The 24053-nt window shown below is 39.9% G+C and overlaps 1 protein-coding gene across 1 annotated transcript in view; it reads right to left on the minus strand.

Annotated features, from left to right (window-relative positions):
* Positions 1-24053, minus strand: part of LRP1B (LDL receptor related protein 1B) — a 1585724-nt gene that overhangs the window by 209470 nt on the left and 1352201 nt on the right. The window contains exons 61-62 of the mRNA XM_019553609.1: positions 5721-5909; positions 4693-4841 (exon numbers count right to left, since the gene is read on the minus strand). Of these exons, the coding sequence (XP_019409154.1) occupies positions 4693-4841; positions 5721-5909 (338 nt within the window). The remainder of the gene's footprint in view (positions 1-4692; positions 4842-5720; positions 5910-24053) is intronic.

The following is a 24053-nucleotide window of genomic DNA, read 5'->3' on the forward strand; positions in this document are numbered from 1 at the left end:
CTAGATGATCTGCTCAGGTCCCTTCCGACCCTAGAAACTATGAAACTATGAACCAGCCCTGCACCAAGTAGTTCATGGCCCCCATGACCTCTGTTGCCATGTAAGACTCATCCATCACCTTGTCTTGAAGGAAAGACCACCGATGGCCTGACTGGTTGCACCAGAGCCCTGTGAGGGAAAGGTATACATGATCTCCAACCTGGCTGCTCCAGATGTCCAAGGTGAAGTGTAAGGCCACCTGCAGACCTGCCTTGCAAAGATCCTCCCTTAAGTACTCCCTGCATTCCTCATACAGGGAGAGCACCATTGCCTTGCTGAAAGTGGAGTATGCAGCCTCTTGGAATGATAGGGCCACAAGCACCATGAGTCATCTGAACCCTGGCTGCTCACCTAACTGAGAAGGCCTGGCCATCCACAGCAAGAATCTCCCCAGTGGTCTGGGTAATATCACTCGCCTCTGCAATTCACCCCCCTTTCTGTCTGCCTTTCCCCCACTGTTCCAGGGTGGCCTGCCTATGCTTTGGGAGGCTGGGGGCTCAGAAAGGTGGTGCCGCCTGGTCGGAGGGGTCACTTGGCACCGACCCCAGGGACCCCACATACCTGCCGGGACCGTCCAGAAGTGCCCCAGCCTACCTGGCCCCATATTGGCAGTGCAGGCAGATAGCACATGTGGGATCATCTGCCAGCTCAAAATGATCCCAGACCACACTACCTGCTCACTTCTGGGGTGCGGGTGCATGTGTGGATGCTGCCTTTTCCCCCTTCTCACCAGGGAGAGGCACAGCAACAGGAGGAACAGACTCAGCTGAACCAGTTGCTGCCACAACCTCTACCTCAACCTCCTCCAAAGTCTCTTCTAAGGAAGGAGACCTGGCTCTAGGGGAAACTTGAGGGATGTGGAGCACAAACTCAGATGATTCCCCATCTTTCCCTAGAATTTCCCTTGCTATGGCACTCAGATCCAGTTCTAGCTCTTCCTCTGACACTGGAAGGCCCAGAGTGAGAAGTGAAATGAGGGTGGAGGAGACCGTCCTGCTGGTGCTCCTTGTTGTCATGGTGGTGATGGTGGTGTGGGTGGTGGGAGGCGGGTTATGGCTGGTGTTCTTGGAGGGGATGCAGATTCAGGCACAGGCAGTGGCACTGCTCCTCTCTCCTTGCTGCCTGTAGAACTGGAAGCCTAATGCCTGCTTGCTGTAGAAAAGAGGCTGCATCTCAGTTGGGGGGAACGGGAGGACTTACAGCTCTCCCTCTACCCCTCTTCTGCCCCTCCGTGAAAGCTTGCTATCTGTCTTTCCAACATGCTTCATGGTGTGTTTCATAGTGTCTTTGCCTTGGTGTGCGGGAAAATCTGTGCTAGGTTAGCAAGTAGGAAATGAATTATAGCCTTTGTTTTCTGACGCTTCTGACCCCAAGGCAGAAAGCAGCTCAGTTCAAACAATGCTGCTTTTTATGCTGTATTTCCATCCCTCCCTCAGAGCATAGGGATAGCAAGGGACCTCAGGGAAGGATCATAGTCACTGTAGTCATAGCTACACAGTCAATATGAGAACAGTCCTTCCCCCCATCTTCCCCTTCCCTCTCCTTACTTTCTGTTTCCCTGCAGGCAAGCCCAGCTTCAGCTTCGAAAATTGAAACTTTTCAAAACATTTCAATGGCCCTTGTTTCATTTTGAGGCTGTTTCGATTCCTTTCATTTCATTTCAATTTTGCTGTTTTGAGCACGAAAAGACTTGAAATAGCGTCAAAATGAAACAGCCCTAAAAAACATCCACTTCATTTTCTAATAGTATGCATTAGTTTTCTGACAATTATGTAAAAACAATTCACTCCCTGAATGACTCATTCTAAATGAGTGATTAAAAATAATATAGGGGCAAGTAACAAGGTTGCTTCTTAAATTAAAAATAGTTACACTAATTATACCTTATTATTTGAGAAGTACAGTTAGGCATTTTAAACACTGCTGCTAGTAAAGCTGATAATTCATCATTTTGCTACCACATTATTGTAACTATCTCCTCTAGTATTTTTATTCAGATCATTGCAAAAAAAAAAAAAAAAAAAAGGATATCTGTGATGTCATGCCTGAGAGGATTGCATTCTCTACACTATGGAACACTATAGTGCTTTATTACACTTCACCTCGTAAACATGGACATTTTGCAGAAGCAGTGAAGACTATTGTAAAAGATCACTAGTTATTACTGACTGGAAAATATTCAGTATAATATAAAAGTAGATATTTGAAGTTTCATTATAAAAGATACTAAGCTTGTCTTAATCATGTGAATCATTATCATCATCACTATGAAGACCATCCACATTTTTAATGAAAGAAATTAAAATAATAGAAATATATTTATCTTTTTAGGATTTAAGTATGAACACTTTTAATGCCTTTACATTCTAGTAGGCAAAAAGTATTTATTTATTAATACTGTGATACGTGTTTCTTCTATAAACTGACATAGCATATAAAGCAAATTAGTACAAATGATAAATGTAAGGTGAGCCTCTCTCTGGAATGAACATAGAATCAAGAGTAAAATAGTGGCCCACTGAAGCTAAAGATAGAGATAATATATTGTGGTGTTGCACATTTAGTGGGACTGCACTACTTGAAGTCCAATACATTTTAAGGCCTTTACAGACCATTATGACCATGTCTTCTCACATGCAGCGTAGACAAGAGTCAGATGGCTACCTTCTCCATAAAATCTGTAATTTTTAGCTGAATTAAACTGTTTCTTTTAGAAAATACTAATCTTGATTTCTGTGACCAAGTAACAGAGAATCCAAAAAAATCTTTGTAAGCTGTTCCCATGTTTTGACCTACTTGTTAAATTTTTCTATACCTTTTTACTGCCTGGATTTATTTAGCTTCAGCTTCAACCTTTGGAACCTTGTTGTGCCTTTTCCAGCTAGACTAATGTCTTTCCATTAGAAGAATTTTTTTCCCATGGAAATATTAGAGATCATGATCAAGTTGATTTTTCATCATATTATTAAGCTAAATAAATTGAACTTTTGTTCATATGTTTACAGATGGTTTGAAGATCAGTGAATTCCAGCCACCTTGGCAACGTATCACAACTTGATTTTGTTGAATGTTTACATGAATTTGTATTTTAGACATAGTTTATGATTTTTTAATAGACTAATTGAAAATACAGCTAGAAGGGACCTTAGGAGTTCATCTTATTCAGTCCTATGCTCAAGGTAGGATCACACCTGTTTAAACAATTGCAGTCAAGTGTTTGTCTAACTTGGTCTTAAAAAAAAATTACAAAACCTTTATAAGTACTATGTAACAATGTTTAACCACCCTCACAGTTAGTAAATTGTCAAAGATATATCTATTTACAGTGGATGATTGTGGGAAACACTGTGTGTCATGCACAGCTATTTTTTCCTAATTGGATTTACTACTCTCATGTTAGTCTCTATTTACAGCTAATGTTATGCTATGTTAAGTTTGATCATATTTATATGAACCAAGGTATTTGGAATGAATGCATCTTTATATCTCATATTATGAATTGATTGAAAGATGGGTAGTTAGCTTATGGCTTGTAGGGTCCTGCTTTCATATTCTGCCTGTAAAAGTAAGCTTCCTTAGTACTCTGAATCCAAATAGATAGATCTTAGAAAGAAACACACTGTCGTTTGTTCATTCATTCATTTATTCCACAAACATCTACAATTACTGAAAGTGCTTCATTCTATAGCCTGCTCTTATGATATTTCTCAGCAGCCATGGCTGGAAAAATGTGCTGTTTTCCACAGTAGAAAGGAAATTACTAAGCTACTTTCTGTAAATAGCCTCAAGATAGAACATATGAACCCCATATCAATTACTGGTTCAGGGCTTAATATTTCCTGTAACTGATAGCAATATATCCAGAAATTTCAACATTTGGGGAGAACTTCAATAAGTCTCTTTCCCGCTCTCTCTCTTTTAGCAGCTTGTTATTAAAACAAATGATAGTTGCTTAAATATCACTCAGGTATTTGGGAAGTTTGTAGTCCCATTGGAGATATATTAATTGACAGAGTATAAGTGCAGTGGTGAAAAATAGAAATATATTACATTTGAAATCACTATTTCTCACATAGATATTATCCCTTTGTATGTATCACCAAAATACATTATGAAAACATTGCTATCTACACTACAAAGTACAGGTTGTGTTGACACTTACACTTAAAGAAGGGATTGACTTGCTCTGTTTCAAACTGTATTAATTAAATTTAAATATTAAATTTGGCACAATAAGCAATTGGACTTACTGTCTAATTTTTTTTAGAAAAACATATTCAAAACTTTTGCAGAGGAAGTATAAATACTACTGTTCTGAAATGCTGTCCTCAGCACCCCATGCAAAATTGCCTCCTGCTTGCTAAGCAATTAGTCATGAAAGGGTCCTAGCTTTGTACACAAATATTTTTTTTATAACATTTCAAACATGATTTTTAAAAATTTTTCTATTTATACACAAACTAGAGTTTTCTTTATTTCATAACCTACCTTGTCTACATAAAAAGTAGCTGATGTTACTTCAAAGCTGTGTTATGGTGCAGTAGGCTCTTTTGGTGATACCACAACTTTGATGAACTCCCACATTCAGTTGTTAAAAAAAACCCCAACCTGAACATATAAACTGCGAGTACACTAAGACAACATCTCCCTTACCTGACTGGCTGTACAATTTGATAAGCAGGTCTTGTTATCTGCAGCAAGGTAAAAGTTAGTAGGACAGGCACAGGTATGTGTTTTGCCAGGGGCTAGGAGACACAAATGACTGCAGCCACCATTATTTATTGTACACAGATGTTTAGACACTGCAAATATAAAGAGAAAAAGAATTATTAAAACTTACTACCTGAGACACTGATTCACAGGGACAAAAACGACAAAATAAGGAAATTTATTATTTGTTAATGGAAACTTCTGGTAAACTAAAGGCTATTATCTTAGTATGCTTGCCAAAACATTTTCTATTAAAAGGGGAACTAAATTACACTGTTTTTACACTGAAGTACCATAGGAACAAAATGCTCCTTAAAAACAAACAAGCAATCAAACACATTTTTATTTCCCATCAGTCTTTCTAGTGTTCTGACCAAGGAGAACAAGCATTTTATATGAAGCAAATTAATTCATTAGTAAAAAATGTAAATTGAGATGTTGAAATAATGAAAAAAAAAAGTACTAATCTTTTACAATACTGAGACTTATTGGCTAACCTAGACAAACTGGCAAATTTTAGTCAAATAGAAGTATAATATGTGGACTGCAGGAGATAAGGCACAGTAATAGTACTCTCATTCTTGTACAGTCCTGGCAATTGTTCACTTAGCTCTAGGGTGTCCTTGGCACTCACATTTCTAAGGAACATTACAACTTTCCTGATTTGGTAGCAATAACAATGAAAATTTGGGCAATGCTTTTTCCCTGTGACTGGCCTGATTTTATTATCTTTGGGCAGTATAATTTCAACAACTCAGCAGTGTATTCAATATGATTCAGCTGTTACCAATATTATTTAAAGCTTCTTAAAGACATTAAGGACACCTAGCAAATTTACTTGAAACAATCTAAAGTACATAACGACTCATAGCTGTTGATTAGAAAACAATTCAAATTAAACACACAAAGAAAAGTTAATTAAAAAACTAGATGTTAATGTGCTGTATGGAAAGCATGGATAGCATAATTACCATCAGGTTGTCTATAAGAATGATACACCTGGATATCTGTAATGGCATGCCATGAGTTAATCAGTGATATTCTGCCTGCCCCTGAGGTTTTGTGGGCACGGCTGAGTGACTTGGTTTTCCCATCTGTCCAGTAGATGTAGTCTTCAAACAATGTTAGTGCAATCACCCCTGGAATGTCTTGATTAGGAACTGTAATAGGAGATGGGAAGATTAATGTTCATTCTTGGAAGACTGCCAGTTAAAATATTCCATACTGCATGGGCTGACAGATACAACTGCTACATAACATCTTGTGAATAATTGCCATGACAATCTGTCAAACCCAGAGGGTTCTTTATTACCAGATAAGATAATGCAGAATTGGGTGTATAAGCCCTGCTTGCTTAAATTTAGTTGGCCCAACCACTGTGAAGAAAATGAATGAATTCTGGCTAACAAATAACTACCTACATATTCTAAACAAATGACATGTTAAATTTGAAAGAACCAGTTAGCATATAAATTGAATTTACTTTTTGTTAAAGGACATTATTTTGATCGCCACCCCCTTATTAAGTAATATCTAAGACAGAATATATGCATTCGTAGACATACTGTATTTTAACTTTGTTAAAAGTGGCTACAGTTACTTCATGTTGGTGAAATATTACTGCTAACAAGACAAATTAAAAAGCAGATTTGTACCACAAATAAATAACAATAATTTAACACTTACTGCTGTATATAATTTTATCATAAACACGAACCTTTTAAAAACATAATATCAAAGACTATAACTGATAACTTTAGGTCTAAATCCCATAACAGACTAGAAATACACAGTGAGTTAGGTATTCTTAGTTTTCCATGTGATAAAATCTGCAAAGTAGTGTATGATAATACTATTATACTCTGAAGTGCATTTTTTTTGTAGACTGGATAACTTTTAAATGCAACCTGAACAGTATGTTGCTATGAGAGTTGTAAGTGAAATCAGTGGACGCTCTAGTACAGTAGCACAATACTCTACTGTATGTCAGAATCAGATCCACATTGGTGTCTTTTTTATTGTTTTCTGAATGAGTTATACCATGACTCATTTAATTAACGTTGCAAACATTCACTTCTAACAAAAAATCCTTTGTAATGTATTCTGTCAACTTCTCTCTCCATTCCAAATGAGATTTATGAAAAGTTACACCAATAGTTTTCTCTCAGTAAAAAGTCTGAATTTGCCTCTTTTTACTGTAACCTTAGCACTGAATTGACTTCAAATAAAATATATATCCAATCTAACCTATCCCTAATGGACCTCCCACTATGATAGCTACACAGAGGCTGAGTACATACGTTCAACATCTGAGAAAACTCTCCTAGGTCTGTTTTCTTGCTAGAGAAAATTATCCAGAGCCCCCTACACAGACATTCAAACACTGAGGCCTGAAAAGTACAGAGGTTGCGCTGCTGACACTGCCCAGTTGGAGATGGAGAGAGCTCTGTGAACACATCTAGGCATGCTCCGCTTGGTAACAGATGACAGCAGTGCATAGGACAGCCCTGACTGGCTGACCCAGACTGCCTATGGTAAGCCTGTGTTTTCCTACACCACAATATAGGAATTGGGAAGGGGGCATGTTGTGCTCCCTGATGGAGCCAGCAGAGTCCAACAAGTGACACACTGTTTCCCTGGAGGGCCACCCTACAGATATTTAGTTTCTCCTGGGAAACTCACTGCTCTCCCAGGAGAAACCACAAGTATAAAGATGTTCAAGCCTTTTCTCCCAAAGTAAAAATGACAGCTCTAGGAGCAAAATAAACTGTGAGCAACTGGGTTAAATCACTTCCAGGGGAATTTCTCCTGGGAGAGTGAATGTCTGTACATGCTGTGGCTTCTCCCAGAAGGTAAAATAGTCCTCCAGCATCCCTACCACCTCTTCTTCATAATACCCACATGGTGCAGCAGAAAAACAGAGACTGACCCTGGGCATTCTGAGCAGGGAATCAGGGCTGCCATTTGCACTCCTGCCATCTGTCACCAGGCAGACTAAAGGAGCCTGCAGACCATGTGCAGACAGCCCCCTCTCCCTACCCAGCTGCATAGTGTCAGCACTGCAGCACAGCTTACAAAAGCTTATGCATCTCTGACTGAGATAGTCTATAAGGTGAAAATCTACCCTGCCTCCTGCATGCTTTTCTTAAAAACAGAATGCATACATTATATAGATGATAATTTGGCTCAATTTAAAGAAACATTTTAAATTAATAAAATCCTCCATAGGTTTTCAGTTAATGAATAAATGTAGAAAAAAAATAGAAATGTTGTATGGGCTCAGGGATAACAAGTGCTTTTTAAAACTATATTTCAAAGCCAAAATCAAGCCTTTGAACACTAGTTAGAAGTCTTCCAGTAAGCTTTTTTACATATTAGTACATCTCATAGGAATCACACTTAAACAAAGACAAACACACACACACAAATACCCACGTATACACAGTCTTCACATACACTACTTAAAAATATATAAATGAGCCTGTGTGCATTCTTACACCCCACCCACATTTGGTTTCAATATTATTTGTTTTTCTTAAGCTAAGTACACAAGACATTTTATTTTCTCGCACTTGAGTTGACATTAAATCCATGTATTGATATTAAGGTATTTTCATCTTATCACATTAGAAATATTAGTGCAGCATTATAATGTAGTAAAGTTACCTGATCTAAGCTAATATTCACGTTATACAGTGTAATTAAAGGAATTCATGAAGTTCACATCAATCAAATTGCACCATACCTTATACAAGCATTGATATGTCAGTCATTCTGCAGTGAACAAGTATATCTTTTTGTAGCTTTTAACATAACATTTTAATGCTAAATCTACTGTGTCCTGTTTGGCATACACCACATGTAGAAGACTATTATCCATAGTTGTCAAGGCCTCACTGATGGATGTGTTTGTTTGGAAACAGGATTCTATCCACTAAACCCATGTTAATCCTTAGATGTCAAGTTTTAGTATTTGGAACTTTTGCATTTATAAACTCTACCTGAAAATGCTTCAGCAATGTCTTCTCTCAGCAATTTTTATTTTCCATATTATTTTAAAAGCTGTATTCAACTCTTGAAAAAGATCTTTGACATACATTTACTAAATAGTGTGATATTAGTTTATCATCAACAATACTTCTGTGACTGTACTGGCTATATAAAAGATGAAACCACAATATAGAAACTAGAATTCTGACATGGTTTGTTTCACTTCTAATTCTTTTAAGTATAAGTTACTTCTAAAATAAAAGTCATTTCCCAGAAAAAGTATCCTGAAAAAAAATGGAAAATGCATATATAACTTGCTAAGTTTCTTTGTGGGGCTACTCTGTCCCTACTAGTATGAAAGGTAACATTTGTGCCTCGCTTTTGATATAGACCAGGAAAGTTTAGATTTAGTCATGAGGGTTCCATGCCACTACACTTGAGTATTTCAAAGACATCCTGAGAGAGTCTGAATATCCCTTAACTTTAGTAAGAATTAGGCATTCAAATTCTTTAGGTATTCTTAACAAAAACTCAGCATAAGTTCTTAGTCACAGACTAAGCATAAATGTCTAACCTGTTATCTCAGTGTTACCTACACACATACATTGTTAAGGGGATATTGTAAATAAGCCCCAAACCTTATCTTGGATGGGAAGAACTGGGGACAAAAGTCAATCTAGGAAAGAAAATGTTTAACAAGTGTTTTATTCTGAACCATATTTCTTCCTCAACATGAGAAACCTTAGATTTATTGAATAATAAAGCAAAAACCAAAACAGAACTTAAAGAAGCAAAAAAAAGCATGTTTCTTCATTCCTTAAAGTTGATATTGATCTATTTTGATACTACTTCCTTAAGCTCCTTCCTGATAAAGGATACTGCTGCACACCATATACATAAAGTCTCTAATTGCTGGGATTTTTTTAACACATTTTTTTCTTAATTAGATTTGTGTAAAATTAGAGTCTCCCAGGAAGAGTGTTTATGAAGTTCTTGCATCTATTAGTGAGGAAGCAAGAATGCAGCCCCATAATTGTACAGGCAAATCCCAGGTAAGACAGGTAGTTCCAAACGCTGATTTGAGTGTATGTGCAGCCCTAATAAACCTGAAAACCGCTGTGTAGTCTACTTTATGTAGTTTATTATACTGTGTTTATTGAAGTGTTTAACAATGTGATGTAAGTTGGGGTCCTGCTACATGTTCAAATTAAAGCTGAATAGAAACCAACTATATAGTTGTTACTTATTTTAAAGCAATAACTTTGTAGATGGTTGGCTCTTCTTATAGCTGGATAGTCATTTTCATGGTAATTATTATTTTGCCTGTGTGACCGGTGTAACTTTATTATGCAATTAACCAACTAATTCTGTGATAATTACTTTGCACTTGTGGCCAGGCTTACTTTGCACAAATGGCTGGTTAAAATTTATTACATGATTAACCAGTTAAATGCATAATATATGTAATGTATAGCAGGGGCCTTGGGCTCAAGCCTAACTTCCATTGATTGGAATCCGCAATAGCAGTGCAGAATAGGTATTTATAGAGTAACTTTTGTTATTAAAGATGTAGTCAGTGTGATTGAAGATGTAGTCATTGTGAACCCTTCTGTAGTTGCAGCACATATACCCAATATATGCAAGACTAGATCCCCCCCTTCCCTCTTTTGGACCTGCAGGGTTTGCAGAGACTGCACATGCACCTTGTATCTTCTCATGTTTCTATACAAGGGCATAAAAGGCATATATTGAAATGGCTACAGTTCTCTCAAAATTTAAGGCCCACATTCTGACTTTACTAAAGCATTTTGACTCTCCATGCTGAGGAAACAGCCCTGAGAAAAATGAACTTCAAAGTAAGGTGGTTTATTGGGTACTCTGACAGTGGTTCAACGGAGAAATCAGATTCCTGACTAAAGGACAAATATAAAGGATGTCCTAAAGATTTTCAAACTATATAAAGGCAGAGAGGGATCTTGGAGTCAGGACTGACTCCAGGATGAATATGAGTCGCCAGTGTGATGAAGCAATAGGCAGGAGCATCACTAACAGGTCCAGAGAGGTCTTGCTCCCCCTCTATGCGGCACTGGTCAGGCCACAGCTGGAGTACTCTGTCCAGTTCTGGCCACCGCACTTCAAGAAGGATGTGGAGAACCTGGAGAGTGTCCAGAGGAGGGCCACTCGTATGGTTGAGGGCCTCCATGGCCAGCCCTATGAGGAGAGGCTGAGGGACCTGAATCTCTTCAGTCTCCGCAAAAAGAGATGGAGGGGGGATCTTGTGGCTGCCTACAACCTTATCAGGGGCCAGCAGCAGGGATTCAGGGAAAGTCTGTTCACCAGGGCCCCCCTTGGAGTCACCAGGAACAATGGCCAGAAGTTGAGGGAGGATAGGTTTAGGTTAGATATTAGGAAGAACTACTTCACTGTAAGGGTGGCCAGAGCCTGGAATAGGCTTCCCAGAGAGATGGTGCTCTCACCTTCCCTGGAAATCTTCAAGGGGAGACTGGACAGGCACCTGGCTGGGGTCTTATGACAGTTCCTGCCACTCCCAGTGTTCCCCCATGGCAGGGGTCGGACTCGATGATCTGTCTAGGTCCCTTCTGACTCATTGATTCTATGATTTCTATGAAAATATGACAAAAGTAAAGTGAACCACACATATCTTGCAATCCCTATTAGCAACATTGTTAATTTTTCTATATTGGAAAGCTAACTTCTAAATCAGTGCGTTTCAGGATTATGTAGCTCACAAACTACTACTGGGACTTCCCTTTGGTCAGTATTGTTCAGAGTTGCCCATAAGTGAATATTGAATTCAATGAGTATATCTTTCAAGTGTTAATTTCCTTCCTTGTAATAAAAGAATTTCTTGAACCTGTAGTCTTTTCAGTAAAGTTCTTCCATCCAGTATCCAGAGTGTCACATATATTGCTTAGGGATATTTTATCTGGGCTCTCCAGAATGTGCATGGGAGGATGGTTTAATATAAACACAGTTCCAAGAGCCACATTTGGTATGGCTAGTAGATTTATCAAGATGGCTGAAGCTGTGTGCTATCTGAACTTAGATTTTTTTTCAGGGATTAAGATAATTTGTAAATTAGTAATCCTTGAAACCATTAAAAGGAGGAGGAATGTATCAAGGTGCCCGTGCAAATATACCCTTTTGAGCAGAAATTCAAATAATTAGCACTGTCCTCTTTTTACAGTCTGATAGGTCTCCCACATATTCGTAGGTGAGTAGTATAAAAGGACATCCATCCCCAGCATAAACAAATAAGAAGTGGGTTAAAAAATTAAGTTGTCTATATTTCAGCCTACATCTAGAGGTTGCAAAACAATTAGAAATCAGATTACATATACATAAAAATATTCATATTAAATTGTCTGTTTATGCATCAAATACAAATACAATTAAGAAGAAAACTATAGGTAATCTAATTTTTTGCATTATCCTTAATTTATAGAAAAGGCAAATTCCTGTGCAGGATAAAATGTTAAAAAATACATTTGGCAGACAAGGTTCTTCAGGTGAATCTAATCTCTTTTATTAGATAAACTTAAATAGTTTGAAAAAAATATTTAAGTAAGCTTTTGGCTTTAAAAACCCTTCACCACCCTGAGGAAGTTTCTGCAGTTGGCGTGCGCTCTTCCTGGATAGAATGAATAGTAAAGCAATCACAGGCTGGGCTGCTATGCATACAAGATAGGCAGTCAGTGAAGATCTAAATTGAGGAGTCAGTGGGTGGCAGGCTGGGTCAGAGACAGGCTGGGTTGTGGCGAGAAGGGAGATGAATGTAACAGGTAAATAGTGGAGAGGTACCTGGGGAGTCAGATGTTAGACAGGTTATAATGTGTCATAAATCCAATGTCTATATTTAGTCCATGGTTTTTAGTATCCAGAAGGCTGATGAGGTGAAGTTCACAGACTCATCTCTGACAAGCGTTTTGTAAGTTTCCTTTGAGAATTAGAACTGAGAGATTGGAGAGAGAGTGGTTTTCTTGTGAGAAATGTGCCCCCACAGGTAATTGGGTATTCTTGTCTTTGATAGATTCCCGGTGTGCATTCATTCTGGTGTGCAGTTGTTATTTGGTCTCCTCTATGTATTTTCCATCAGGGCATTTTGTGCATTGGGTGAGATATATTACATTTCTGGAGGTTCAGCTGTAAGATCTGGGAATGCTAATGGCTCTGTTGTGGGGTGTAGTAATTGTAGGGGTGGTGGAGATATGTTTTGCAGGTTTTGCATTTCTTGTCATGGCATGGTCTGGATCCATTCAGTGCGTTCTGGGCCTGAGGAAGTTTGTTTCTGGTAACGTGGTTAGCGAGGTTTGGTGCTTGTTTGAAGGCTAGGATGAATGGTTCTGGGAAAATCTCTTTAAGCATAAGGTCTTTTCTAGTATGGGTTGCAACTGTTTGAGGATTTTCCAAATGGGTTTGAGGGAGAGGTGATATGTCATAACCAGTGGTGTGCGATATTACATTTGGAGTGAATTTCGGAAAATGGCTCGAGTGAAGCACCTAAAGTGGGTTTTTTTCTTTGAAAGGGTCCAGAAGAGGGCCACTCACATGGTCAAGGGGTAGCAGGGAAGGACCTACGAGGACAGGCTACAGGACCTGAATCGGTTCAGCCTCCACAAGAGAAGGCTGAGAGGGGTTCTGGTGGCCATCTACAAACTTACCGGGGGAACCAATGGGGAATGGGAGAGGCCCTGTTCCCCCGAGAACTACCCGGAGTAACTAGGAATAATGGCCACAAGTTGATCAAGAGTAGATTCAGGCTAGATATCAGGAAGCACTACTTCACAGTCCGGGTGGCTAGGATCTGGAACCAACTTCCAAGGGAAGTGGTGCTTGCTCCTAGCTTGGGGTGGGGGGGGGGTCTTCAAAAGGAGGCTAGATAATTACCTAGCTGGGGTCATTTGATTCCAGCATTCTTTCCTGCCCAAGGCAGGGGGTCAGACTTGATGGTCTGCTCAGGTCCCTTCCAACCCTATCAACTATGAAACTATGAAACTGCTTTTTCCTCAGAAAATAGTTAACACAGTTAAGAAGGTTACTTAGTATAAGCAAATGGCTGGCTTAGCATAAGCATTCATAAGCAAAATCTGCCTGTCTAAGCATCTTGCAATATACTTTTAATATACTATTCTGCCTTGTGGTCAGCAGCTTTTTCTAGGCCACAGGTCATGCCTTCATTCAGCTGCAAATCCAGTGCTCCTCAAAAATCCACATAGTGTTACCCTAACAAATCTGACCTGGGCAGAGCTGGAGGCAAGAGCCCACTACTGGAAGCAGAGAACAAGGAACTGGTATTTGCCCCTGTCTTGTGCTAGCTGAAGGAATTTCCTGTGCTTAGTGGAGAAGCATTACCAGAGACTGGGGGAACCATGGGAACCATGAGTAGACCCAGGAGGGCCCAAGCTGGGAAAAGCCAGCAGAACTGTGTAGAGGCCTGGGAGAGCTTAAAGAAAGGTGCCCCAGGTGCATTTGATTGTTTCAGTTTTGCTTGATATTGCTGTTTAAGCTGTGGGACATAGAAGTGGCTAAAGAGGAGGAAAAGAGGACACTTGAAGATGCCCCACAGAGAGGCACAGAGACTAATGTACTGCACAGTAAATCATCACCATCTACACCATTTATTGTGCAGTAAATTAGCTTACTGCATGGTTACCTAGTACCTATAAACATTACTACTAGATTAACTAAGCAGTAGTTACTGTGCAGTAATACTCATGTAGATGCTGACCAGAAACAAATTTGCTCCTTGTCAACCTAGGCAGCAGGGGGCTATGGGGGACAGGGAGCTCTCTGTCACTGCTCCTAGTGCTGCTCAGCTTCTGGCTCCCCCCCAGGAGCCAGGAGCTGATCAGTACAAGGACTTGGAGCTCTCTTCCCCCTACCCAGCTCCAAGCACAGAGCCAGCAGCTCCAGAGGGTGAGTGGGGGTTGGAAAACCAGTCCCTACCCATCCCCCAGAGAAGATCTGTGTGGCATGGAGCTGGATGCACCAGGGAGCACATGGGAACTGGGAACCCCCTACCTGTTCCCCAGAGCAGCTCTGCACAACACAGAGCTGACCGCTCTGGGGAGTGGGCAGAGGCTGGTTTCAATGGCAGTTGCCCCATTCCTGGGACAGCTCCTAGCATGTGGCCTGATGGGAACTAAGCCAGGAGAGCTCTGTCTGCTGCAGGGGCAGCTGTCTCCTGTCTGGGTACACATTAGGTCCACATCTGAATTGCACAGGGCCAGGAGACAGTTGACACTGGAACTGGCAGAGCTCTCCTGGCCCTATACTCCTTGCTAGTCCTCCTGGCTGCTGCAGGGTGGGGGTGCAGAGCATGGCAGGAACCACCCTATACAATGCTGCTCCTGCTGGAAGCAAGTCTGCTGTCAACAGGAAGTATGTATAGATGTGCTGCCAGGGAAGTCTTACTGCACAGGTAATAAGCCTACTGAGAATTAACAGCATGTGTAGACTCACCCTGTGACTTCAAGGAATTACTTATTGGTCAGGGAAGAACAAGAATGGTTACATATACAAAGAAGAAGGGTTGGGTTTTTTTGTCTGATATATATTTAATATTTAAGTATTATAAGAAGACTAAAGACTATTACAGATCAGTCCACATGCTGTGGAACTTCTGCCCACACAGCAACTGTATACTTTTAATAGACATCTGCAGTAGGCAGACCTTTCTACTTAATAAATTGCTCTTGTGTTTAGTGAATCCTTAACTTTCATACATTCCCATGGGATAATTTCCTACCCCAGAAATATATTTTGTGTAGTATCTCAAAATTAATTCTAAAAAAAAAAATCTTTTTAGAACATTGTCACTGGCACCACAGTGCATAATATACCCAAAGAACAGCCAGCTTACATGAATGAAAAGTTTTCTCTCTGTGGATGAAAAACTGCCTAGGGTAACATGTTACCTCAGGTGTAAATGTGTTTTTCCATATGGGGTAACAACTTACCTCAAGCCCATGCTAACACATTGGGGTAACTTGTTGCCCTGATGCAATTTCTGTATAAATGACAGGCCTAGACATGTTTGGTCACTTTGGGTGGACGCATCTGAAAGGTCAGCAGTCATTCATACCTCATTCATGTCCATTTCAGGTGTCCATGGTAACTAATGGATAGCCACCCTCCACTCTGCTTTTTTTTTCTTGGGGAACTCACCCTAGTTCCCTATGTTCCAAAGAAGTCCAAAGTTGTGCTGTTGCTGTCAAGCATACACCATGACCTGCCAGTGGGTGGAGAGCAAAGAAAGCCGGACTTCATTCACGACTACAATAAAAACAAGGGTGGGGTGGATAACCTTGACCACTTAGTCTATATGACCACCTGCAGATGGAAAATCAACAGGTGGCCAATGACACTATTTTTCAATATGTTGGATGTGGCTGCCATTGCCAGCCTCATCATTTGGCTAGGCCACAACGCAACCTGGAAGCAAAGATCACATTTAAGAAGACGGTACTTTTTTTTTTTTTTTGCAGGAGCTTGGAGAACAGTTGATCAATGGACAAATAAAATGAAGAATGATGGATACATATAATCCATCGAGTCTGGTGTGACTGCCCTAAATTACAAATTGCCACAGCACACCCCCTAGAGAACCTTCTGCAAGCATGAGTGGACATTGCGCTTTTTGTCCATGGACAGATGACCGCAAAACCCATAAACAATTAAAAGATTGTAAGTGATTTGCTTGTATGCACCACAGTACATCACTGCTGCTTTGTGAGGAATGCAATATTTAGTTAAAACAGTTGGGAAATGTTTTTGGAAGTAACTGTTAGTTTGAAAACAGTGTGAACTGCAGACTTAGCAAATTGTTCATTCACATTTAGGAACTCTAAAAACAGTTTAAATTTTGTTCATAGTTCTATTTAAATAATATTTTGGGTTCAAATCATAAATACTCTTTCAAACAATCTGTATATCTAATGAATAGTTTTTGGTACATTTATACTGTTGTCACTGCTTCCATTTTGTTCATGCGGGTGGGGTAAGAAGTTATCCCATGAGACCAACAAAGGTTATGGTTTCATGAGAACATATGGAGATTAATCTTTGTCTTCACTGGATTTGTGTTGTCTGTAATGCTGCCTATATTTTTCCTGATTATAAACTCTAGGGAAAATGATATTCCAAGAAAATCAGTAACATATGAACTGACTGTCTGCAACTTAAACTAATAAATAAAATAGTAGGCTCCAAAGAATTTATTTAAAAAAAAATCTGTATTAATATTTACACGCTATTTAATGTAAATATTTTTCCTCTGACATATCAGTAAGGCATGAGTAAAATAACTATCAGATGTTTCAGAAATGGCAGTTAATTTCAATTTATTTTACTGGTTGAGAAACATCTCTATAGTAGCTGAATTGCATTTTGCTTCTTTCCATTAACTTTTATTATATTGTAAACAATAGACCATCAACACTGTTGTTCATATAATAGCCTATAAAGTCTATAGTTTGCATGGAATGCGAATGACAAAAATATGAAGAAAAACATTATAATCCAATATTTAAAATGAGGCTTTTTGGATGGAGTAGTGAATTCTTTTTTATACCCATTCCCTCTCAATTTACAAAAGCTTCAGCAATCGGAAGCTTTCCAGCATCACAACCTGTAGTAACTATTGATTTATAAGCATATACTAGGATGAAAAAGGCATCCTCCTTCTCTTTTCCTACAGAGAACTCATTGACACTAGTGATCTGTCTCTTCACAAGATGCATATTTTACTTGTATATTCTTACATTATGATTTGATACATAGTGTTAAATAAAAGGTGTAACTGGTCAGTATTGTGCACTGGGCAGTCCCCATTCCCACACGCCTTTTTTCCTCTGTTATGCAGTAGCTGCAGCTCCAGTTCTGGAAGGCACTGAGGACAGCACAACAGTGGTGCCATGTTGTTCTAAGCAGCCACTGGGGGTTTTCTCTTCCTGTGGTAAGATGCCACATTTTTTTAGCCACAGAAAATAACAAATGGCCAAAGAGGCACCAGTTTTGGGTGGCAGAAAAGGTGGTGACTTTCCCCCAGTAGCAGAAACTCCGTTTCTCAGAATGCCCTTCATGCACTTATAACTAGAGCAAGATGAGCTCCTGAGCGCTGACTAGGAGGAGGCGACAGGATCCCCGCTACCAGGAGTCTTTGCAGTGGTGGGGAAAGCCTTCCATTGTTTCTGCCTAGCCACAGAAGCCGCACAGCGTAGTACACTGCTGCGCCAAGGAGTGTATGGGGGGGCGGAAATGGAATGATGCTCCCCACACCTGAGGTGCTCACTTTGCTCATACCTCTGATTCACAATCCTGCATTGCTGCCTGTGTTTTGTTGCTCTCCTCTCCTACTAATTGGAGCTGCTGCAGGAAGATGCAGAATACAGGGGAGAGAGGGGGAAGGGCAGGAGACAACAAGATGGTGAGGCGTCCCCTAGTTTCCTTACAGCACCCTCCCCGTTAGGTAGCACCCAGAGCATGTGTCCTGCTCACCCACCCATCTTTATGTTATAGTATTAAACAGAAAAATTAAAATATTTGCTGTCAGAATAAACAGCTTTCATCAGTTTCATCGAATTCAAGGTAAAGTGAGGTTAAAAGCTAAAGTTACACAATTTGTAACAAACTCCATTTTCCTCTGTAATACTTATTTCAAAATATTTAATAAAGATGCTCACTTCCAGTCCACTAGTAAAGAAATGAGCACAGTCTATTAAACATTACATTAGGGTGACCTGAAATGTCAGATCTAGACCAGCCAATACAGGAAACAAATTAAACATTCATATGTTGTTAAATGTTTTCTGTCATTGAAATTGCCATTCAGTTGGTCTAAAATAAACTCTACAGTGTTAAGACTGAGAAAGACCTAAGCTTAAACTACCTGGCTTTTCTTAGTTTCAAATATATAATACACATAAGTGAAATTGTCTTTATGTCTTTTCTTTCCTCATTAATATTGCATCTAACATTGATATTTCATACAAGGCACTGCCACTGAAATTACATTTACTGTATTTACTTTGTCTCCACTCGGGCCTCTATGGGCATGCATGTGTGCTTCCCCAGGTACAAACACCAGTGGCACACGGTTTTGTTGCTGCCACTTCCCTGGGGAATGCTGTTGTATGCATGCTCTGACACATGGCAAGTTGTCCTCAGGTGGGGGAGGGATGGCTGGGGCCAGCACCTGGGCTGGCCTCAGCAGCCTTAGCTGGGGCCCTAGGGGCTTCCCAGGGCTCCAGTGGTGGTGATCCAGCACACAGAGCCTGACCTGCAGATGAAGAATGGCTCCAGCCAACCAGGCTCTGGTTTCAGACACATGCTGCTGCCACGTGTGCCACCTTTTTTTTTTCAGGCATGGTTTTATTTCACACCGGTATCTCCCAGTGTCAAAAAAAAACCAACTGCACTGCAAATTATCAGCACAGAAAATATCTATTTGTGTGACACATGCAGTTTGCAGTGCCATGGAGAGATCTGAGGCACTGCATACCGCACATGTGCACTCATCTGGATGTGCCGTATGAAAGCATATGAGAAATAATAGCAATTTCTTCATGGATGCTTCCAAAGTATGTTAAAATACACCCACACTCATCATATTCTTGCAAAATTGTAGATTAACAAATCAAACTTGAATACTATGCCCAAACTCACAATCCTTTGAAGCTAGTGGACAGAAGATCACCTTCTGTATATTAAGATGGGCAGAGCTGGACTGATTGGAGAGGTGGGCAAATTGGAACCAGATGCGGCTCAACACTGAGAAGTGTAAAGTACTCCATCTTGGGGCATATAATCCCTAACATACCTACAGGCTCAGTGGCAACAATTTGATGTGCACCATGGCCGAAAGGCAGCTAGGGGTAATAGCTGACCACTGAATGAACATGAGCTGTCAGTGCAATGCTGTAGGCAGCAAGACGAACAACACTATGGAATGCATCAACCAATGCATCTCTTGTAAAACCAAGTAAGTGATTCTTCCACTGTACTCAGCATTAGTTAGATCACAGCTGGAGTACTGCATCCAGTTCTGGGTGCCACACTACAACAAGGATGTGGAAAAACTTGAGAGGGTCCAGAGAAGAGCCACCCATATGATCAGAGACTTGCAAGCCAAACCATATGAGGACAGGCTGAGGGACTTGGGCCTCTTCAGCCTAAAAACAGAAGGCTGAGAGGGGACTTGGCAGCAGCTTACCACTACATCAGGGGAGTACATCAAGAACTCAGGGAACAGCTGTTCACCAGGGCACCCCTGGGAAAGACCAGGAGTAATGCACACAAACTCCTGGAAGACCACTTCAGGCTCAATTCTACGAAAAACTCCTTCACAGTCATGGTGTCCAGACTGTGGAACAAACTCCCTCCAGAGGTGGTGCAATCACCTGCCCTGGAAATCTTCAAGAGGACACTGGACAGTCACCTTGCTGGGGTCACCTGACCCCAGTTGTCCTTCCTGCCTAGTGCAGCAGGGCTGGACCCAATAATCTGGCAAGGTCCTTCCCAGGCCCTAACAATCTATGAATCTATGAAGATGGTATATACTTTTATAGTGTTTATTCCATAGACAACTTCCATTTCACTGCTCTTATGGATTCTTCATGTCATAATATTTTCATTACACTTCATTTCTTGGACATTATTGCTTCAATATTACAAACACACATGCACTGTATTGGGGAATACACTAATTAGCTCCAGAGTAGAGTATCACTGTGTACATGTGCTATGGTATTATGCCACAGTAAACTAATTAACAGGGACAATACTATCTTACAGTAAAGTAATTAACTATGATTAAATGCATGTGTAGACACTGACTGTGGGAATAAACTGTACCCAGTCAGCTCAGGCAGCAGAAGGCCAGACTCGTGCCTGCTGCCTAGCCACATGGCTCTGCACTTTTAACACCCTCAAGCACAATCCAGCTCTTCCGCCACCAAAAGCCACTACCCAGAGCCTCGGGCAGAGCAGGGCAGGAGCGGCCCTGGCATAAACTACTCCACCCCAGCTCATATTGCTGCTGCCCTAGGCATGTGTAGATACTGTGCCTGGGAGTAGTTTACTCCAGCTCAAACTGCTCCAGAGTTTATTGCTCCAAATTAATTGCACATGTAGATGCACCCAGAGATTAATATTCTATTTCCATGGCTACACATACAAATCAAAATTTGGCTATCTGATGCCCAAATAACAATTTAGAACTGGCTTGATTTAATGCAATTATAGTCAGAAAAGTAGCAATATAACATGGGGCAATCTTACTCACCTGTTGATTATTCATAGACGTATTTAGTTACTTAGTGATCAAAAATAAAAATATCTATTTTTACACCTCGTGTTATGATACATATACCCAGGCAAAAGTGATCTTGAATCAATTCCCAAAAATACACTGACAATAATACTGTTATATTAGCAGCAGAATGTTATACTAGCAGCAGAATCTTTATAATTAATGAACTCAGGCTGATAAACAACCTAGCCTAAATCTCAGATCCAAAGTCATTTTATTTATAAAATGAACATATCAAGTGAAGTTTTAAGATATTTCATTAGACATGGAATCTCACAAAGACTTTTTAATCACTTTTTGGAGTGCAATTACATTTAAATCCTCTATCACATCTCTGCCTAGAGTCTATGTGATCCTTTCCCCACCACAGGCTCCACCTGTATACTAGATTGCATGACCTTCAGTAGTCCTCTTGGCCTTTTCTCCTTACAGACTTTCACAACCATCTCATCTTCTCTGTTGGGCCCCAGTACTGAACCTATAGAATAAATTCTCATATACTATGGAAAAAATATACTACCCAGCAGTGTCCCTCAGACTATCCAAGAAAGCAGAGGTACAGGACAGTGGCTAGGGACAAACACAAATAATGAGTGAAGTGGTATTGGTGGAAGTCAGATGGTGGTAAGGAACAAAGAAAGAAAAGATATATTGGAAAAGATGGTAAGAAGGCCTAAACAAGCAAGCAAGGAACCCAAAATATGACTAGACGTCTCATAAGAAAGAGAAATCACCATAGCCAGAAGTTTGGAAAGAGAGGAAGAAATAGGGTTGCATAAATTTAAAGTAAATTAGAGTTACATAGGTCTAGAAGAAAAACACATTATTATGCAGACTTGGATGAGAAGGCTGTGCATCTATTCAGAAGGGGGCTAACAGGAGAATGGACTGTTAACATTTTTTATTTTTACTTCAATTGTACAGATCACAAACAATTAAGAAGAAATTAATACACAAAAACTCAAAAACAAAAAAGATTACGATCTTGGGGTATCTTTAATTAATTAAAGACATGCAATACCACTTTTTAAATCTGCTAACTGTAGTCTTTGCCTACTTTGCATTCTTCTGCTGAAGAATGAAGTAACCTAAAGCAGCAGAAAGCAGATAGAACCTGGCCTTCATTTGTCTATATGAAGCCACATCATTTTTAAGAGAGAAAAGGTGTGAGAAAAGACTGCTAAGACATAGCCATAGTCCCCTTTATGGCACAAACTTACTTAAAGAAGACTGCAGCATATAAAGCAACCACGGCAAGCATAATGATTTATAGAGTTACTTTTGATACTACCGTGGCACTATTTAAAAGTGACCTTTCTATAATCATAAAAAATAGAATACCCATTACTTTACTTAATTACAATATAACTTGTTGAAAATATAACCTATGCAGAAGATTCAAATGAACTTTTACTGTATGGAAACTGCATGTGTTAAAATAAAATTTAGATGAAATCACTAGTCACTCACAAATGTAAAAAAATAACTTAGAACATGCAACTTTTATGTTGACTATATATGCAATATGATTCAGTCTCTAGCTACCCAATCACATAATGGTTTTTTTCCCCCCTCCAGAACAGTTCTGCTCAGTTAATAAGTTATTTCTATCCTACTCAACCTGGAAAAATAGTTATCTAGCCTGCTTAAACAGTTTCAATTAATTGAAACTCAAAACAGATCCATACAAAAAGTGGAAATTTGGCCAAAATTTCAAGAGAAAAGTATAAAGGTAGTGCAAAGACTTTCAGGGAGAAAATCAGGATGGCCAGGGAATAATTTGACATGAAACTGGCTAGGGCTGTACAAGGCAATAAAACATTATTTTTCCAACTGTATCAGAAGTAAGATAAACTGCAGGCAGAAGGCAATCTAGCTACAGAATCATGTGGAGAAAGCTGGAATATTTAATGCTTTTTCACTTCAGTCTTCATGAATAAAGTAAGCTACCAGATAATGATTGCAATTCGCAGCAAAGAGGAAAGGAAACAAACAGGCTATAGTAGAACATGTCAAGGATTCCCTACGGAAACTAGATCTTTTTCAAGTCAGTAAGATAACATGGAATACACCCTACAGTACTGAAAGATTTGGTTGCCATTACTGATAATCTTTGAAAATTTATGGAACTTGGGTGAGGTCCCACATGACTAGAAAAGGGAAAATCCAATGCCCATTTTAAAACAAGGGAAGGGGGAGGATCTGGGAAATTACAGACCAGTCACTCTGGCTTCAGCCACTGGAAGATCATGGAGCAGGTACTCAAGGAATATATTTCTATGTACTTAGAGGAGAACAAGGGTGATCGGGAGCAGCCAGAATGGATTCACCAAGAGCAACATGCCTGACAGCAAGATTTCTTTCTATGACAGGCCCTGTGGATGGGGGTAAAGCAGTGAATGTATACTTTGATTTTAGCGAGGCTTTTGACACTGTCACATACGACATTCTCATTAACAAGTGAAGGAAATACAGACTAAATGAAAGGGGATACATACCTGTTCATATCATCATACTCAGTGAATAGCCTTCAGTGGCTCATTGACCAGTTAGGAGGAGATACTGAGTGGGATCACCCAGGGCTCTGTCCTTGGCCCGGTATTGTTTAATATCTCCATTAATGATTTAGAAGATGGAATTGACTGTACATTTGGAAAATCTGTGGATGACACCAAGTTGGATGGAGTTGGGGACACTCTGGAGAGTAGAGCTAGGATCCAGAATGACCTGGATAAACTAGATAACCAGTCCAAAATCAGTTAGATGAAATTCAAGAAGGACAAATGCAATGTCCTGCACTTAAGAGAATAATTATTCATGACTGTTATAATTGTGCAATACAGACTCACTAAGAGCATCTGGGAATGTCTCCTTGCTAAAAGGGAGGCATATACCCAATGGAGAGATGGGGTCATCACCAAGAAGGACTATGTTACAGTCGCCCGAGGGTGTAGGGGGGCAGTCAGGAGGGCCAAGGCAGAGT

The sequence above is a fragment of the Crocodylus porosus genome, unplaced genomic scaffold (assembly GCF_001723895.1).
Source record: "Crocodylus porosus isolate Cpor-Errol unplaced genomic scaffold, CroPor_comp1, whole genome shotgun sequence".
Lineage (NCBI taxonomy): Eukaryota > Metazoa > Chordata > Crocodylia > Crocodylidae > Crocodylus > Crocodylus porosus.